This window comes from Tursiops truncatus, chromosome 2, assembly GCF_011762595.2.
Source record: "Tursiops truncatus isolate mTurTru1 chromosome 2, mTurTru1.mat.Y, whole genome shotgun sequence".
NCBI classification, from domain to species: domain Eukaryota; kingdom Metazoa; phylum Chordata; class Mammalia; order Artiodactyla; family Delphinidae; genus Tursiops; species Tursiops truncatus.
In genome coordinates, this window is record NC_047035.1 from 95,460,271 (window position 1) to 95,473,083 (window position 12,813).

Here is a 12,813-nt window from a genome sequence, read left to right on the forward strand (position 1 = left end):
CTTGTAAGAGATGTAGGGCAGGTATAATTAACTCCATTTACAGATGAGGAAACTAAAGCACAGAGAGGTTAAGTGATTTGCCCAAGGTCACACAGTAAGTGAAAAGGCCCCGGCTAGAATCAAGGGCTAGAATCCAGTTCTCTTGATGGCGGGTCCAGACCTCTTCCTTCTATAACATGCTGCAACTTGAGCCCTGGGCTTACTTGGGTCATATTTGGAAGCAGTGATTCTGAGACCATAAATGTAGACTTGGCCTCAGATGCAAACTCAAAAAGTTAAGGTTAATTCTGTTAACTGGAATTAGAGGTAATTAATAGCTGGCAAAACATCTACCTACACAGGAGTGACAGTATAAAATGCCATGACTACACACAGTCACAAAGGGCACCACACACTGTCTTGAAGGGACAGTTCTCCAAAATATGCCATTCAGAGATTACCAGCCCCCGAGAATACTGCTGTCAGTATAAGAAGGAAAGGCTGCCACTTCCCTTAAACAAAACCCAGAAGGAAAAGGCTCACCCCAGAGGATGGTGAAGACATGGAGCCTAACAAGGCTCTAAGGGATTACATGCAGATTGCAAACTCCCAGCGACAAATGAGTACCGACCACCCCAGTGAATCAGCTCGCATTTATTCGTCTGCATCTTCCCCAGGGGCTCTCCACCCCAGGGTAGCAATCTGAAACCGGGCACCTAAAGGTGAAAATCGACTGGCGACCTTTTGCAAGATTCCATACCTCACAGAAAGGTTGGGTGGCGGTAGAAGTGGCACCGCATACCAACACCAGACGTTATTTTAAGCGCGTGTCCCCAGGGGAGGGACCGACCATCTAATCTGTCAGATCTAGGATCTCCCACCAGCCAGGATTTTTCCTAAAGCAAGACGGAAGGCTGAGCAATCCTGCCCCAGGCTCGCCCTACTAAAGCCACACAGACCCGCTTTCCACTTAGAAACCCGCACTGCTCCCAGGCCAAGAAGGGTGGCAGGGGCCACAGAGGCACACCGAGGCAGGCCTCCCTCCGCCGCCTTAACCATCAACGCCCGAACAAGGAAGGTGCCTCTGCGGGCGACCGGCGGGCAAGGCAGAGGATTTCAAAATGCTCGGAAAGGGGGTGGTGCCGGAGGGGCCGGACTGGGTCCCCACGCCCCGGCCCCTCCCCAGCCTGACAGCTGGCGGCGCCGGGCCGCGCGGCCCCCTCCCCAAGGCGCGGCTCATGGGGCGCCTTACCTTTGTGTAGAGCTCCGACGCGGCCATGGCGGGCCCCGCGGCGCCGACGCCCCCCGCCTGTGCGGAGGCCGCACCTCTTCTGGGCGGCTGCCCGCGCCGACTAGGAAACGCCGGGGCTGCAGCCGGCAGGGAGCAGGGCAGGGCCAGGCAGGGCGGGCCGCTCCGGGCGGGGCGGAGTGGGGTGGGGTGGGGCGTCTCAGCCGCGGGCGGCCAGCGGGGGCCTCGCCATCACTCCCGGGCTCGCCGCGAGCTGTGTCGCGCGCTCGGCGTGCCCGGGGTCCTCGGGGTCGCCGCCGCTGCCAACCCTACAGCCGGTGATGCTGCTGCCGCCGCCGCCGCCGCCTCCGCCCTCGCCCTGTGCATTGTGGGAGCGGGAGGAGGCTGCGCTCCAGCGCTGCCACCGCGGCTGCTCCGGGTTCTCTCGGGCTCACGCTGCCTCCCATCGGCTGCGGGCACCGGGCATCATCAGCCTGTCAGCCAGCGTCGCCGCTGCCTCCTCCCGCGCTGCCGAGACCCAGAAGCCCGCCCCAGGACACCCACTGGCCGCACACCGCCCCCGGGATGCCCCAGGCCCCAAGCGAGCCCTGGACCGTGCAGAATAGCCCAGCCTCCGAGAGGGGCAGCGATAGCGGTGTCACTCAGGGTGTCCAGGTAAATGGGAGTCTGCAGGCTGCTTTTCCTGTGCTTCCAAACATTGGTAGGGAAAGGATAGGGGGAGAAGTTTCTTGGAAGGCCATGGAATAACCTAGAATTCCAGAAGAGCCTTATTAGCAGTACACGTCTGGGAGTGAGCGAGGACGGATAATCTGAAAGAATCACCAAGGTCACCCTGAACACCTCGGCATCTGCCGTAGGGTCGTTTCGTGAAGCCAGAGCGTAGGGGCCTGTTTTAAGCTACAGAAATTTAAGTGCACCTGGTAACAAGATGCCCCCAGGGGGCGGCCCTAGAGCCTCCTTCTATCCTAGGCCTGCGCCTTCGTAACGGTGCCACTCACCTTCTGCCCCAGCCCTCTTTCTCTATCTAATCGCTGTTATCCTTGCACTTCAAGCCCAAGAATGTGATCTTCCCACCCCACCCTGATGCCGTCTTCACCCTCTACCTCTTCCCCACCCACGCTTTCATTCCAGTTTAGCTAATCTCCATTTTTTCATCCCAGCCTCTTTAGTGTGCTCATCTTTCCTTATTTCTTTGAACTCTAAGTGGTGCCCAGTGCCAGTCATGGGACTCTGGGATGGTTTTTATCAAAACTATCTCTCAAGGCTGGCCCCCTTGGTAGTGTGTGTATCCTGCGTGTATATTTGAAGGAAGATCATTGATGAGGGGGACATTTGAGGCCAGTCCTCACTCCCTGGAACTCAGGCCTCTCCTCCCCTTGCTCACTGCCCACAGTCTCCTCAGACATGCCAGAGGTAATAGCTACAGAGTCCTGCATAATGCTCTGTACCTTCCAATTCTGAAAGTAAATCTCTTTCATCTTTTTGGATACCACCCTTTCTTTAAAAGAGAAAACCTGTGCAGCTATCAGCAGTACACCAGAAAAGGCACTGGATTGAGATTTAAGAGTTTCTTTGTGCCTTGTGTAAGGTGGTAACCACTCTGTTTTCTCACCCTCCAGCTAGTACCTACCTCCTAGGACTGTTGAGAAATGCTGAGTATGCCGATGAAGCGGTGCAGGGTGTATCACCCCAGGGGACGCTGCTTTGGTATATTGACTATCTTGAGTTGGGGGCACTTGCAAAACATCAAATACAAGAAAAATAATGACCTTCCTTCTTTTTCTTAAAAGCAGAAGATGAAATTCCTATATGAAAGATGTCCTCCCTAATACCAGAAGGAAAGTACTGTTCTTATCATCAAGGGGAGAAGTTAAGACCAAGAGAATTCTAAACAAACAGACCTTGTTAAAATAGTTCTTATCTTCCTTTAGCCTCCCCACATTGTTAAGTCACTTGTCCACAATTGCTTCTCTTTGTTCAACCCAATATAAAAGCTAATAAGTTTTGCCATTTATTTGGGTCTTCATTTCCTTATGAAGGCTCCTGTATCATGTAAAACAATATGAATTAGTATGCTTTTCTTGCATTAATCTATTTTTGTCAGTTTAATTTTTAGGCCCAACCAGGGACCCTAGGAGGGTGGAGGAAAACATTTTCTTCCCCTAAACTGAGAAAAAACTAAAAAATTAAAACGGTGTTGTGTTACAGGTGTCAGCGAAGTTTTTTGGTTTGTTTTGTTTTGTTTTCCCTAGTGACAGAGGGAAGAAAAGACACTAGAATTATTCTCTTCTAATACCTGAACACATGCATTCAACCACTCAAATATTTGGCCCATGGTAGGAGGAAGGTAATAAGGATGAGGAAAGGGAGAAGGGTTTTCTGCCCTGGACCTTACGTTATCTCCTTCAGAAGAGCAGACTTAAAAGCTGGAAGAGGGCTTCCCTGGTGGCGCAGTGGTTGGGAGTCCGCTTGCCGATGCAGGGGACGTGGGTTCGTGCCCTGGTCGGGGAGGATCCCACATGCCGCAGAGCAGCTGGGCCCGTGAGCCATGGCCGCTGTGCCTGCGCATCCGGAGCCTGTGCTGTGCAACAGGAGAGGCCACAGCAGTGAGAGGCCCGCGTACAGCAAAAAAAAAAAGCTGGAAGAAACAACTAGGAAACCCTGATGGCTGACCTCCCTACCTTAACCATGTATATTCACAGTCCCAAGCACTCTGTCATTGGTAAACTGGGGAAACCAGCAATAGGACCAACTTCTGAGGGTTTAAGATTTCCCCCTCTGAAAAAGTAGCCAGAGTATATTGTATATTATTTTAAATTGATAATGTTTTCAATTATTGCTTTATAAGTGGGAATATTTTCATGTAGGTTGTTTTCCAAATAAAAACAGTGTCCAAGTTATTGTGAACAAACCCTTTCCTCTAAAGTGTTCATGGATATTACTTTTTCCAACAAATATTGAGAGCTACATTGTACCAGAAACTCTTCTACATGTTGAGGATTCGAGAGTAAACAAAACAGATAAAATCCCTGACCCCACAAAGCTTACATTTTAGTCTGGAAGATAGACAATTATAAAGTTAGAAGGTGAAGGTGATAAGTGTATTAATTTGCTAGGGCCACAATAAAGTACCATGACCTGGGTGTTTTAGACAGTAATGTACTAGGTGATCTGGAGGCTAGAAGTTCCAGAACAAGGTGTTGGGAGGGTTAGTTCCTTTTGGGAGCTGGAAGGGGGAATCTGCTCCATGCCTCTCTCCTACATCCTAAAGGTTTGCTAGCAATCTTTGGCGTTCCTTGGCTTCGGCTGCATCACCCCAATCTCTGTCTTCATCTTCACGTGGTGTTCTCCCTGTGTGCATGTGTGCTTCTGTGTCCAAATTTCCCCTTTTTCTAAGGACACAGTCATATTGGATTAGGGTCCACCCTAGTGCCTTGATCTTAACTTGATCATCTACACAGACCCTATTTCCAAATAAAGTCTCATTCACAGGTAGTGGAGGTTAGGACTTCAACATGTTTTAGGGGGACACAATTCAACACATAACAATGTACAATGGAGAAAAACTAAATAGGGAAGAGAGAGAAAAACTAAAAAGCAATTTTTAGTAGGGTGGTCATTGCTTTATTCAAATTGAAGAAAAGATCTATTGAGGGTCTATCATGTGGTAGCACTGAAGAGAGTAAAGATGGAGATGAATGAAATATGGTCCTTGGCCTGGGGGAGCTCACTGCAAGGAGTGGCTGCAAGGGTAGGAGAAGGGGCAGTCCATGCTGCATGGTCATATAAAGTAGTAATTCTAATTCTGTAAGACTGGCGTAATTCTAGAGGCCAGAGGCAAAGTACTGTGTTACTGGTTATAGTACATTCATTGGCATTTGCGTATCCCAATATTTAACGTTTCGGAGGACTAGCCATGGGCATAGGTGACATTTGGGTGGGAACCCCAAATAGCTCATCAGGAGATCCAAATGATGATATGGAGTTGAGGAGGGGTCATTTATCATTGCAAGATATATAAAGGAACAGCCAGAGGGACCTAGGCTCTGAAGCAGAAAAAGCAGAGTGAAGAAGAGAGGAAGACTGACCTAAAATACTTGAAATTTGGAAGGCAGACAGGTACTCCCGGATCCCCACCCCTTCAATTCCCTAGCTCCAGCCAGTTATCCTCACTCCCTCTCACTTGGGAGCTTAGGCCTAGCCACACTTTATGTCTCCCCAGGCAAGGAGGATAAAAAGGACAGTACTTAATTCAAACGGTGCAATTATTTTTATTCCCAGTACCTATTACTCTAATTCTAGATTCTAATCTTGGGTTTCCTAAAATATCTCTCATCTCTGGCCCTTTGTTCCCAGTTTTCTAGCTTGTGTGCTGACCACCTGCTATTGGAGCAGCCTCTGCACCTAGCTCCTTCTATCAGTTGATTGTTTGTTCTAGATCGTGAAATACTTTCTGCTCGAATCCATAGCACTCATGTGCTTTATACTGCCTTGATCTTCCAGAATTACTGGATTGTAAGTACTTATTAGCTACTCTCATCCCGTACCTCCCGCAACCACTGACACACAGCTCCCTTCCGTGAGGTAGTGGTGGAAGCCCCTCGGTAGTGAAAATGACTTAGAATCAAATGACCTAGATGCTAGTCCCAGTGCTAACCTGGGGCAAGCCTCTTAGCCAATATGAGCCTTGCTTTTTGTTTTTTTTTTCTTTTGGCCACGCCACAGGGCTTGTTGGATCTCAGTTCCCCGACCAGGGATTGAATCTGGGCCACAGCAGTGAAAACCTGGAATCCTAACTTAGGCCACCAGGGAACTCCCTGTTTTGTCTTTTAATAAATTTTGTTTTAGACAGTTTTAGATTTATAGAAAAACTGCAAAGATATTACAGAGTTTCCATATACCCTGTGCAATGGCCTGAATGTTTATGCCGCCACCCCCAAATTCATACGTTGAAACCCTAACCCTAAGGGAATGATAGTAGGAGGTGGGGCCTTTGGGAGGTGATTAAGTCATGAGGGTGGAGCCCTCATGAATGAGATTAGTGCCTTTTATAAAAGAGACCCCCCAAAGATCTCACACCCCTCTGCCATGTAACGATACAGTGAGAAAACAGTCATGTATGAGGAAGTCAGCTCTCACCAGACACTGAATGTGTTGGCACCTTAATCTTGGGCTTCCTAGCCTCCACAACTGTAAGAAATACATTTCTATTGTTTATAAGCCACCCGGTAGTTTATGGTATTTTTTTACAGCAGCCTGAACAGATTAAAACACCCAGAAATCAGTTTGCCTTATTGGCTTCTTACATTCGTATGGTAGGTTTGTTACAATTACTGAACTGATGTTGATAGAGTATCATTAACTAAAACCTATGTTTATTCAGGTTTCCTTAGTTTTCTTTAGTTTTTACCTCATGTCCTTTTTTGTTCCAGGATCCCTCCAGGATGCCACATTACATTTAGTCATTATGTCTCATTCAGATCTTCTTGGCTGACAGTTTCTCCCTTTCCTAGTTTTTGATGACAAGGATAGTTTTCATGAATTTTGAGTAGTACCAGTCATGTATTTTGTAGAATGTCCCTCAGTTGGGATTTGTCTTGATTAGACTGGGGTTATAGGTTTTTGTGAGGAAGACCACAGAGGTAAAATGCTATTTTCACCACATTATATCAAGGGTCATAGTATCAACATGACAACACCGTTGACGTAACATCATGATTGATATCGACCTTGATCATCTGGCTCAGGAAGTGTCAAGTTTTTTTCACTGTACAGCAATTCTTTTCCCCTGTCGTAGGCTAAATTGTGTCCCCTCAAAATTCGTATGTTGAAGTTCTAACCCCCAATAACTCAGAACATAACTGTATTTTAAGATAGTGTCTTTAAAGAGGTAGTTAAGTTAAAATGAGGTCAATTGGACCTTAATTCAATATGACTGGTTTCCTTAGGAAAACAGATTAGGATACAGACATGTATACAAGGGGAAGACTGTGTGAGGACACAGGGAGAAGTTAGCCAACTGTCAGCCAAGGAGAGAGACCTCAGAAGAAACCAAAATAGATGACACCTTGGTTTTGGACTTCTAGCCTCCAGAATTGTGAGAAAATAAATTTCTGTTGTTTAAGCCACCCAGTCTATGGTATTTTGTCACGGCAGCCCTAGCAAACTAATTCGGGCCCCTTTCCATACACTTGAACACAGTCACCATATGCAGCCCACACTTAAGGAGTGGAGAGTTGTTCTCCAACTCCTTGAGGAGAGTACCTCCATAAACCTGGAATTCTTCTATGTGGGCAATTTGTCTCATCTCCCCCACTTATTCATTCATTCATTTATATCAGTATAGACTCATGGATATTTATTTTACACTTTGCATTATAATTGACTTTTTTGGGGGGGCTGCACCATGCAGCACGTGGGATCCTAGTTTCCCGACTGGGGATCGAACTCATGTCCCCTGCATTGGAAGGCGATTCTTAACCACTGGACCACTAGGGAAGTCCCTGCATTATAATCTAATACTGCTTTATTTTGCTGCTCAAATTGTTCAAGCTTTGGCCATTGGGAGATTTCAGTTGATACCTGTGTCCGTTTGACATACTGCCCCATCATTTTGTGTGTTTTGTTTTTTTATTTTTTAAGCACTTTCTTTTTAGCACTACAAGATTCTATCTTGTCTATTCCTTGCCACAGTCCTAGAATCAGCCATTTCTCCAGGGAGTCCTGGTTCATTTCATTGGAGAACAATATTAGAAGCTATGATCTGGGCCTTGTTGCTACTGGGGTATCATTGCTTCTAGGCCCTCTCCGCCACAGAGCAAGCAATTATGTGTACACTAACCTGTGTATGTACACATATCTAAAAATATTTCTGATGTAGCTCTCTATATTAAATCAAACAAGAGTTCATACTGATGTCTCCAACTCTGTATCTATTACCACATAGATTTCTTGCCTTGTCCCCTAGCTCACCTGTAAACTCTACCAGTGTGAGAAACCTGAGCCTTTTTTTTTTTTTAAAACAAGCAAAAACCAGACAACTTATATGTGTATTGTTGAGGGGTTCAAATCAGATAAATGAGAAAGTGTACTGGAAACTCGACAGTGCTCTACAATTTTAAGATATTATTAATCAAATTCTCAGTCCTCTCTCTCCTCACATATTCACTCCCTGCCTTTGACTGCCTGGTTGTGCCATGTTGCAGGATCCAATGGAAGCTGAATAAAAACTGAGTGACTTCTAAAAGAGCATTTTGATGGGTCAGCCAGAAATGATGAATAGTTCAAAGATTAGCACTGTGTCAATTTATTGACTTACTTGGGTATAATACTGCTGTATAGTTTAAGATCCTCTTTTAATGCTTCCAGGCATGTCAAATCAAAATGAGTAAGGAAATCATAAGCTCCATGAAGTTCTTGCTCCCTCAAGTAGACAACATTGCAATGCTGTATTGCAGAAGCACACGGGAAGGTATAATGGTCTCTATCATATTTGTGCCTATCTGTCATCTTTTCTCTATTTGGGGGAATTTTCTACACTAGTCCTGCCTCCTGATAGTTGCAAATTCCCTCCTCTTTTGCAGCTTGGATGCAGTCATATGACCTAAGCCACAAAGATCAGATTCATCTGCACAAGACTTAGGTTACAGAAGTGAGAAACATGGAGAAACAGGCTCTGCCCAGAACTTCCATTTGCCAATGAAGGTAGTAGCAGAGGTAGCCAAGTTTGTAGGACAACAGTGGTCACATCAAAGTCGGGCTCCTGGCTTTCAGTGGTTGGTGGCAGGAGTGGTAGCAGCAGCAGCGGTAGCAGCAGCAGCATCCACATCAGGCCATTGCTGTAGCACGTTTCTGGGGTTGTTCCTAGATTTACATCAAGACTGTTTCTCCAGCCTTTCTAACAATTTTGTAAGTGACCTGATATCTTTCAGTGAATCCATTTTCGCCTAAATGAGCCAGTTATGAATTTGTGATTAAGAACCCTGACCATTATAGAGTGGTATATGGGATGAATGTGGTGAATGGGAATGGCTATATCTCAAGGGTATAGTTTCTTTCCGAAAATATTTATTGGGCACTTAAAACGGCCAGGCACTAGGCTAAGTGCTGGAGCAAAATAAGATAATTTTCCTGTAAGAAAGGATAAATGAACTCAATTAGAATGTATTGTGATTAAGTGCTAAAACAGTGTTATATGGAAATGGTTATTGTGTCTCAGAAAATGGAATAATTAACAATTATTAATTGTTAATTAATAATATTAACAATTAATATTCAGTTTTCACAAAGGTATGTTTGAATTAAGTTCTAAAATATAACTAGGAATGTATCAATAGATATCACGAACTAAGACAAAGCAAGCCACAGACTGGAGAAAGATGTTCATGACACATAAAACTATCCATGAAATTTTTAAAAAATAAAGAACTTCCACTTCTAGGGAAGTTCCCACTTCTGGGGAATATGACATAAGACACTGGCAAAAGGCAATGGTTGCCATATGCAATCTAGAAAATAATGGATTCAGATCAGGAGGAGCAGCTGAGTCCCAAGGTGATGACTATGCATTAGGATAAGAAATCAACAAGGTTGGACTGAAGCAAGGAGACCTGCCTACAGGGGAGTTTTCTGGAGTAAAAGGATGACTCTATAGAATACTTCATGTGATGGGAGACATTAAAATAATTGTGGTTATGATAGAGGCCAAAAGGATGAAGAGAAAAAATAATCAGAAACACCAAGAAAAACAAAAAGCGATTTAAAAAATGAAATCATAGTATACACTGTGATCTGCAGTGAACTATATCAACCTATAAAGCTAAGAGGACTATTAATAATGATTATAAAATAGAATGCAAGTATTATCAACCTTAATAAGGTAAGAACACAGATGACAAAGGCCAAGAGAAGGGAGGAGAGTCAAAAGGAAGGACAGTGGTGTTCATATTGTCATATTACACACTAGAGAGACAAGAAATACTGTTGACAGCCAATGGGATAAGAAATAATGGTGAAAATATATTAGACATTGTAAAGGAAGCCTATAGAGGAATCAAAAGTAGTGATATGATCCTAGAAAGAGGGTGGGAGGGAAGGGAGGTGGGAAATATAAGCTTAATCCTCATTTATCAGTCTTGAAAACTATTAATTTATGTTTAAAATTAAGAAATTAAGCAACAGTGGTATAAACATACTATTGAGAGGCATGGAGGCAACTACCAGAAGAAACACAAAACAGCTTGAACGTCTCCAGTGGTAGAGGAGCTAAACTTGGTGGTAGAGGCATATTTTGTGATTCTTAGCTTTTCACCATGTCCTTCTGTACTACTTGACTTTAGAATCATTACAAGTATACTTCTACCTTTTAAAAAAGTGAAGAGGAGCAGGAAAAGAAATCTAATAATTTAATTTAGAACCAGGTTTTGGTTCTACCATTCTTTTCCACATTTTTACCCCAACGACTGATGCCCCACAGAAGGCATTTGCTCCATTCAGTTCTCCTTAAAAAAATTTAAATTTTAAAAAACGTTGTGAATTCAAACAATGATCCCAACGAAACCACTTTTAAATTTCTAGATCCTTTCTGGATCTGTTAAGTACATACGTGCTTTTACAAAGCTATAAAGAGTCCCTGGGTTTCAAAGCTCTACCCTCTTCTCTTCATACCCTCCAGGAAAATGACCTCAACCCCCCTCTTACAAGTAAGACTAAGGTCATTCAGTGACCACTCTCCTCTAGTATCTCTTTCCCCCACCTGCACTCTAGTCATTCATCCTCTGTTTAGAAGACATGCCAAGGCTAATCTCCTCACGCATGCTCTCAACCCCAGCTCTTGCCCTCTTGCCTCTTCTATATCTTTGGTTTTTCTCCCATGCTTTTGTTTTGCCTATCTGTAACCAAAATCAAATCTTTCCTACATTTAAAAGCAAAGCCAAAGACTGTATCTTCTTTTATGTACCTCAGAAATTCTCAAAAAATCACATCCTCTCCACTAACTCACCTTTAATCACTTATTGTTCTTTTTCTGTCCCTCTGTCCCAGGCCCATGCACACCTCTACTGAAACTGCTCTCTCCAAATGATCAGTGATACCAACTTCCAGTGGCCTTTTCTCAGGTGCCACTCTTCATTCTGCTGCACTCTACTCTGTAGACGACCATCCTCTTATTGAAGTTCTTCCTCCCTTTGCTTCTGTAGAACCAATCTCCCATAGGAATGTGAATATACTGCAAACAGCTGGCAATACTGTAACAGAATATACCCAGGATATTCTACTGAAGAAGTGAAAGGTTTGTGTTCTGTAACTTGTTAAGTGTGGTGTGACAGAAAGCTGCGCACTGGTGTGTCTGCTTCTGATCTTTATCCTAAAAATATGGCTGCCCTATAGTGATCATTTTTGCAGTAACTCAAGCAACTGGCACCTTACATCTATAGACAAAGTCATTAGGAATGTTAGCTTGTATAGTTGCAGGAAAGTGAGAGTCTACAAGACACTAACCAGCCCAAGTTATTGGTAATGGGGCAATAAAGAGCCTCAGAAACCAGATGCAGAATGTTTGCAAGGTTGTGATCACAAGCAAGAGTAGAGAAGCAGTGAACATTTAATACATCCTTGCCATGGAAAATCAGGCGCACCAATTTCAGTGATGTGAGGTTTATGAGAGCAAAGCTCCTTGACATTTCTCCTCATGCAGAGAAACAGAGTATAAAGGCCTACTGCAACGAAGGAAAGGTTAGACGTGACTGAATGGAGAATCATCATCTCTCTGCATCCATAACCTTAATCTGGTTTCTCACTTAATTTCCAACCCAATATTCCATTTCACTTTATTCATTCAACAAGCATGTAGTATGTATAAGCTGTTTCTAGGTGCTAGGGATGCAATAACGAATCAGACTTCATCTAAGGAAGTTAAATTTGATCCGACTTCAGAATGAAAAAGAGCTAGCCAAACTATGAAACAGGGGAAGTGTTTAATGGAAAAGAAACATGTTCAACAGGGGCAAAAGGATCTTGGATGTATGATTTCAGAATGGAAATGGGATGGGGCAGTGGGAATGGGTGGGACTGCAGCACGCACAAGGGAGCAGGAGTAGAAAGTTATGTGTTAGGGCTTCCCTGGTGGTGCAGTGGTCGAGAGTCCGCCTGCCGATGCAGGGGACACGGGTTCATGCCCCGGTCCGGGAAGATCCCACATGCCGCGGAGCGGCTGGGCCCGTGAGCCATGGCCGCTGAGCCTGTGCGTCCGGAGCCTGTGCTCCACAACGGGAGAGGCCGCAACAGTGGGAGGCCCGCGTACTGCAAAAAAACGAAAAAGAAAGAAAGTTACGTGTTAGAACTATAGCAGTTGTCCAGGTTAAGAAATAGTGGCTTTGGGTATGGTGCCAGCAGGGAAGAGAAATGGACAAATTCAGTGTATTTTGGTGGGTGTTGGTCACAGCCTCTGAGGAATAAAGGATAACTTCTAACGTTGGCTCAAGTACTCAAGTGGGCAAGTACACAGAGGTGTATTTACTGAGTTGAAGGCTGGAGGAAAGGACAGTGTTATGCAGGGAAATCAAGTTCCTTCGCATGCCCTGATCTCC

The 12,813-nt window shown here is 44.7% G+C and overlaps 2 protein-coding genes across 5 annotated transcripts in view; one reads left to right on the forward strand and one right to left on the reverse strand.

Annotated features, from left to right (window-relative positions):
* The window catches only part of MYO5A (myosin VA), a 186,635-nt gene extending 185,231 nt beyond the window's left edge, over positions 1-1,404 (reverse strand). For all 4 annotated transcript variants that reach the window (XM_033851686.2, XM_033851685.2, XM_019946568.3 and 1 more), the window contains exon 1: positions 1,232-1,404. In XM_033851686.2, coding sequence (XP_033707577.1) covers positions 1,232-1,258 — 27 coding nt within the window. In that variant the 5' untranslated portion in view covers positions 1,259-1,404. The remainder of the gene's footprint in view (positions 1-1,231) is intronic.
* LOC141278021 (uncharacterized) lies at positions 1,250-7,423 on the forward strand. The gene is made up of 2 exons (XM_073801022.1): positions 1,250-5,743; positions 6,661-7,423. Exon 1 carries the CDS (start codon positions 1,257-1,259, stop codon positions 1,884-1,886), a length of 630 nt encoding a protein of 209 aa, XP_073657123.1. The 5' UTR covers positions 1,250-1,256; the 3' UTR covers positions 1,887-5,743; positions 6,661-7,423.
* Positions 7,424-12,813: the final 5,390 nt, after the last annotated feature.

Bases quoted from the DNA above. Each gene is read 5' to 3' on its own strand.
- LOC141278021 (XM_073801022.1), top strand. From the start codon at position 1,257: ATGGCGGGCCCCGCGGCGCCGACGCCCCCCGCCTGTGCGGAGGCCGCA.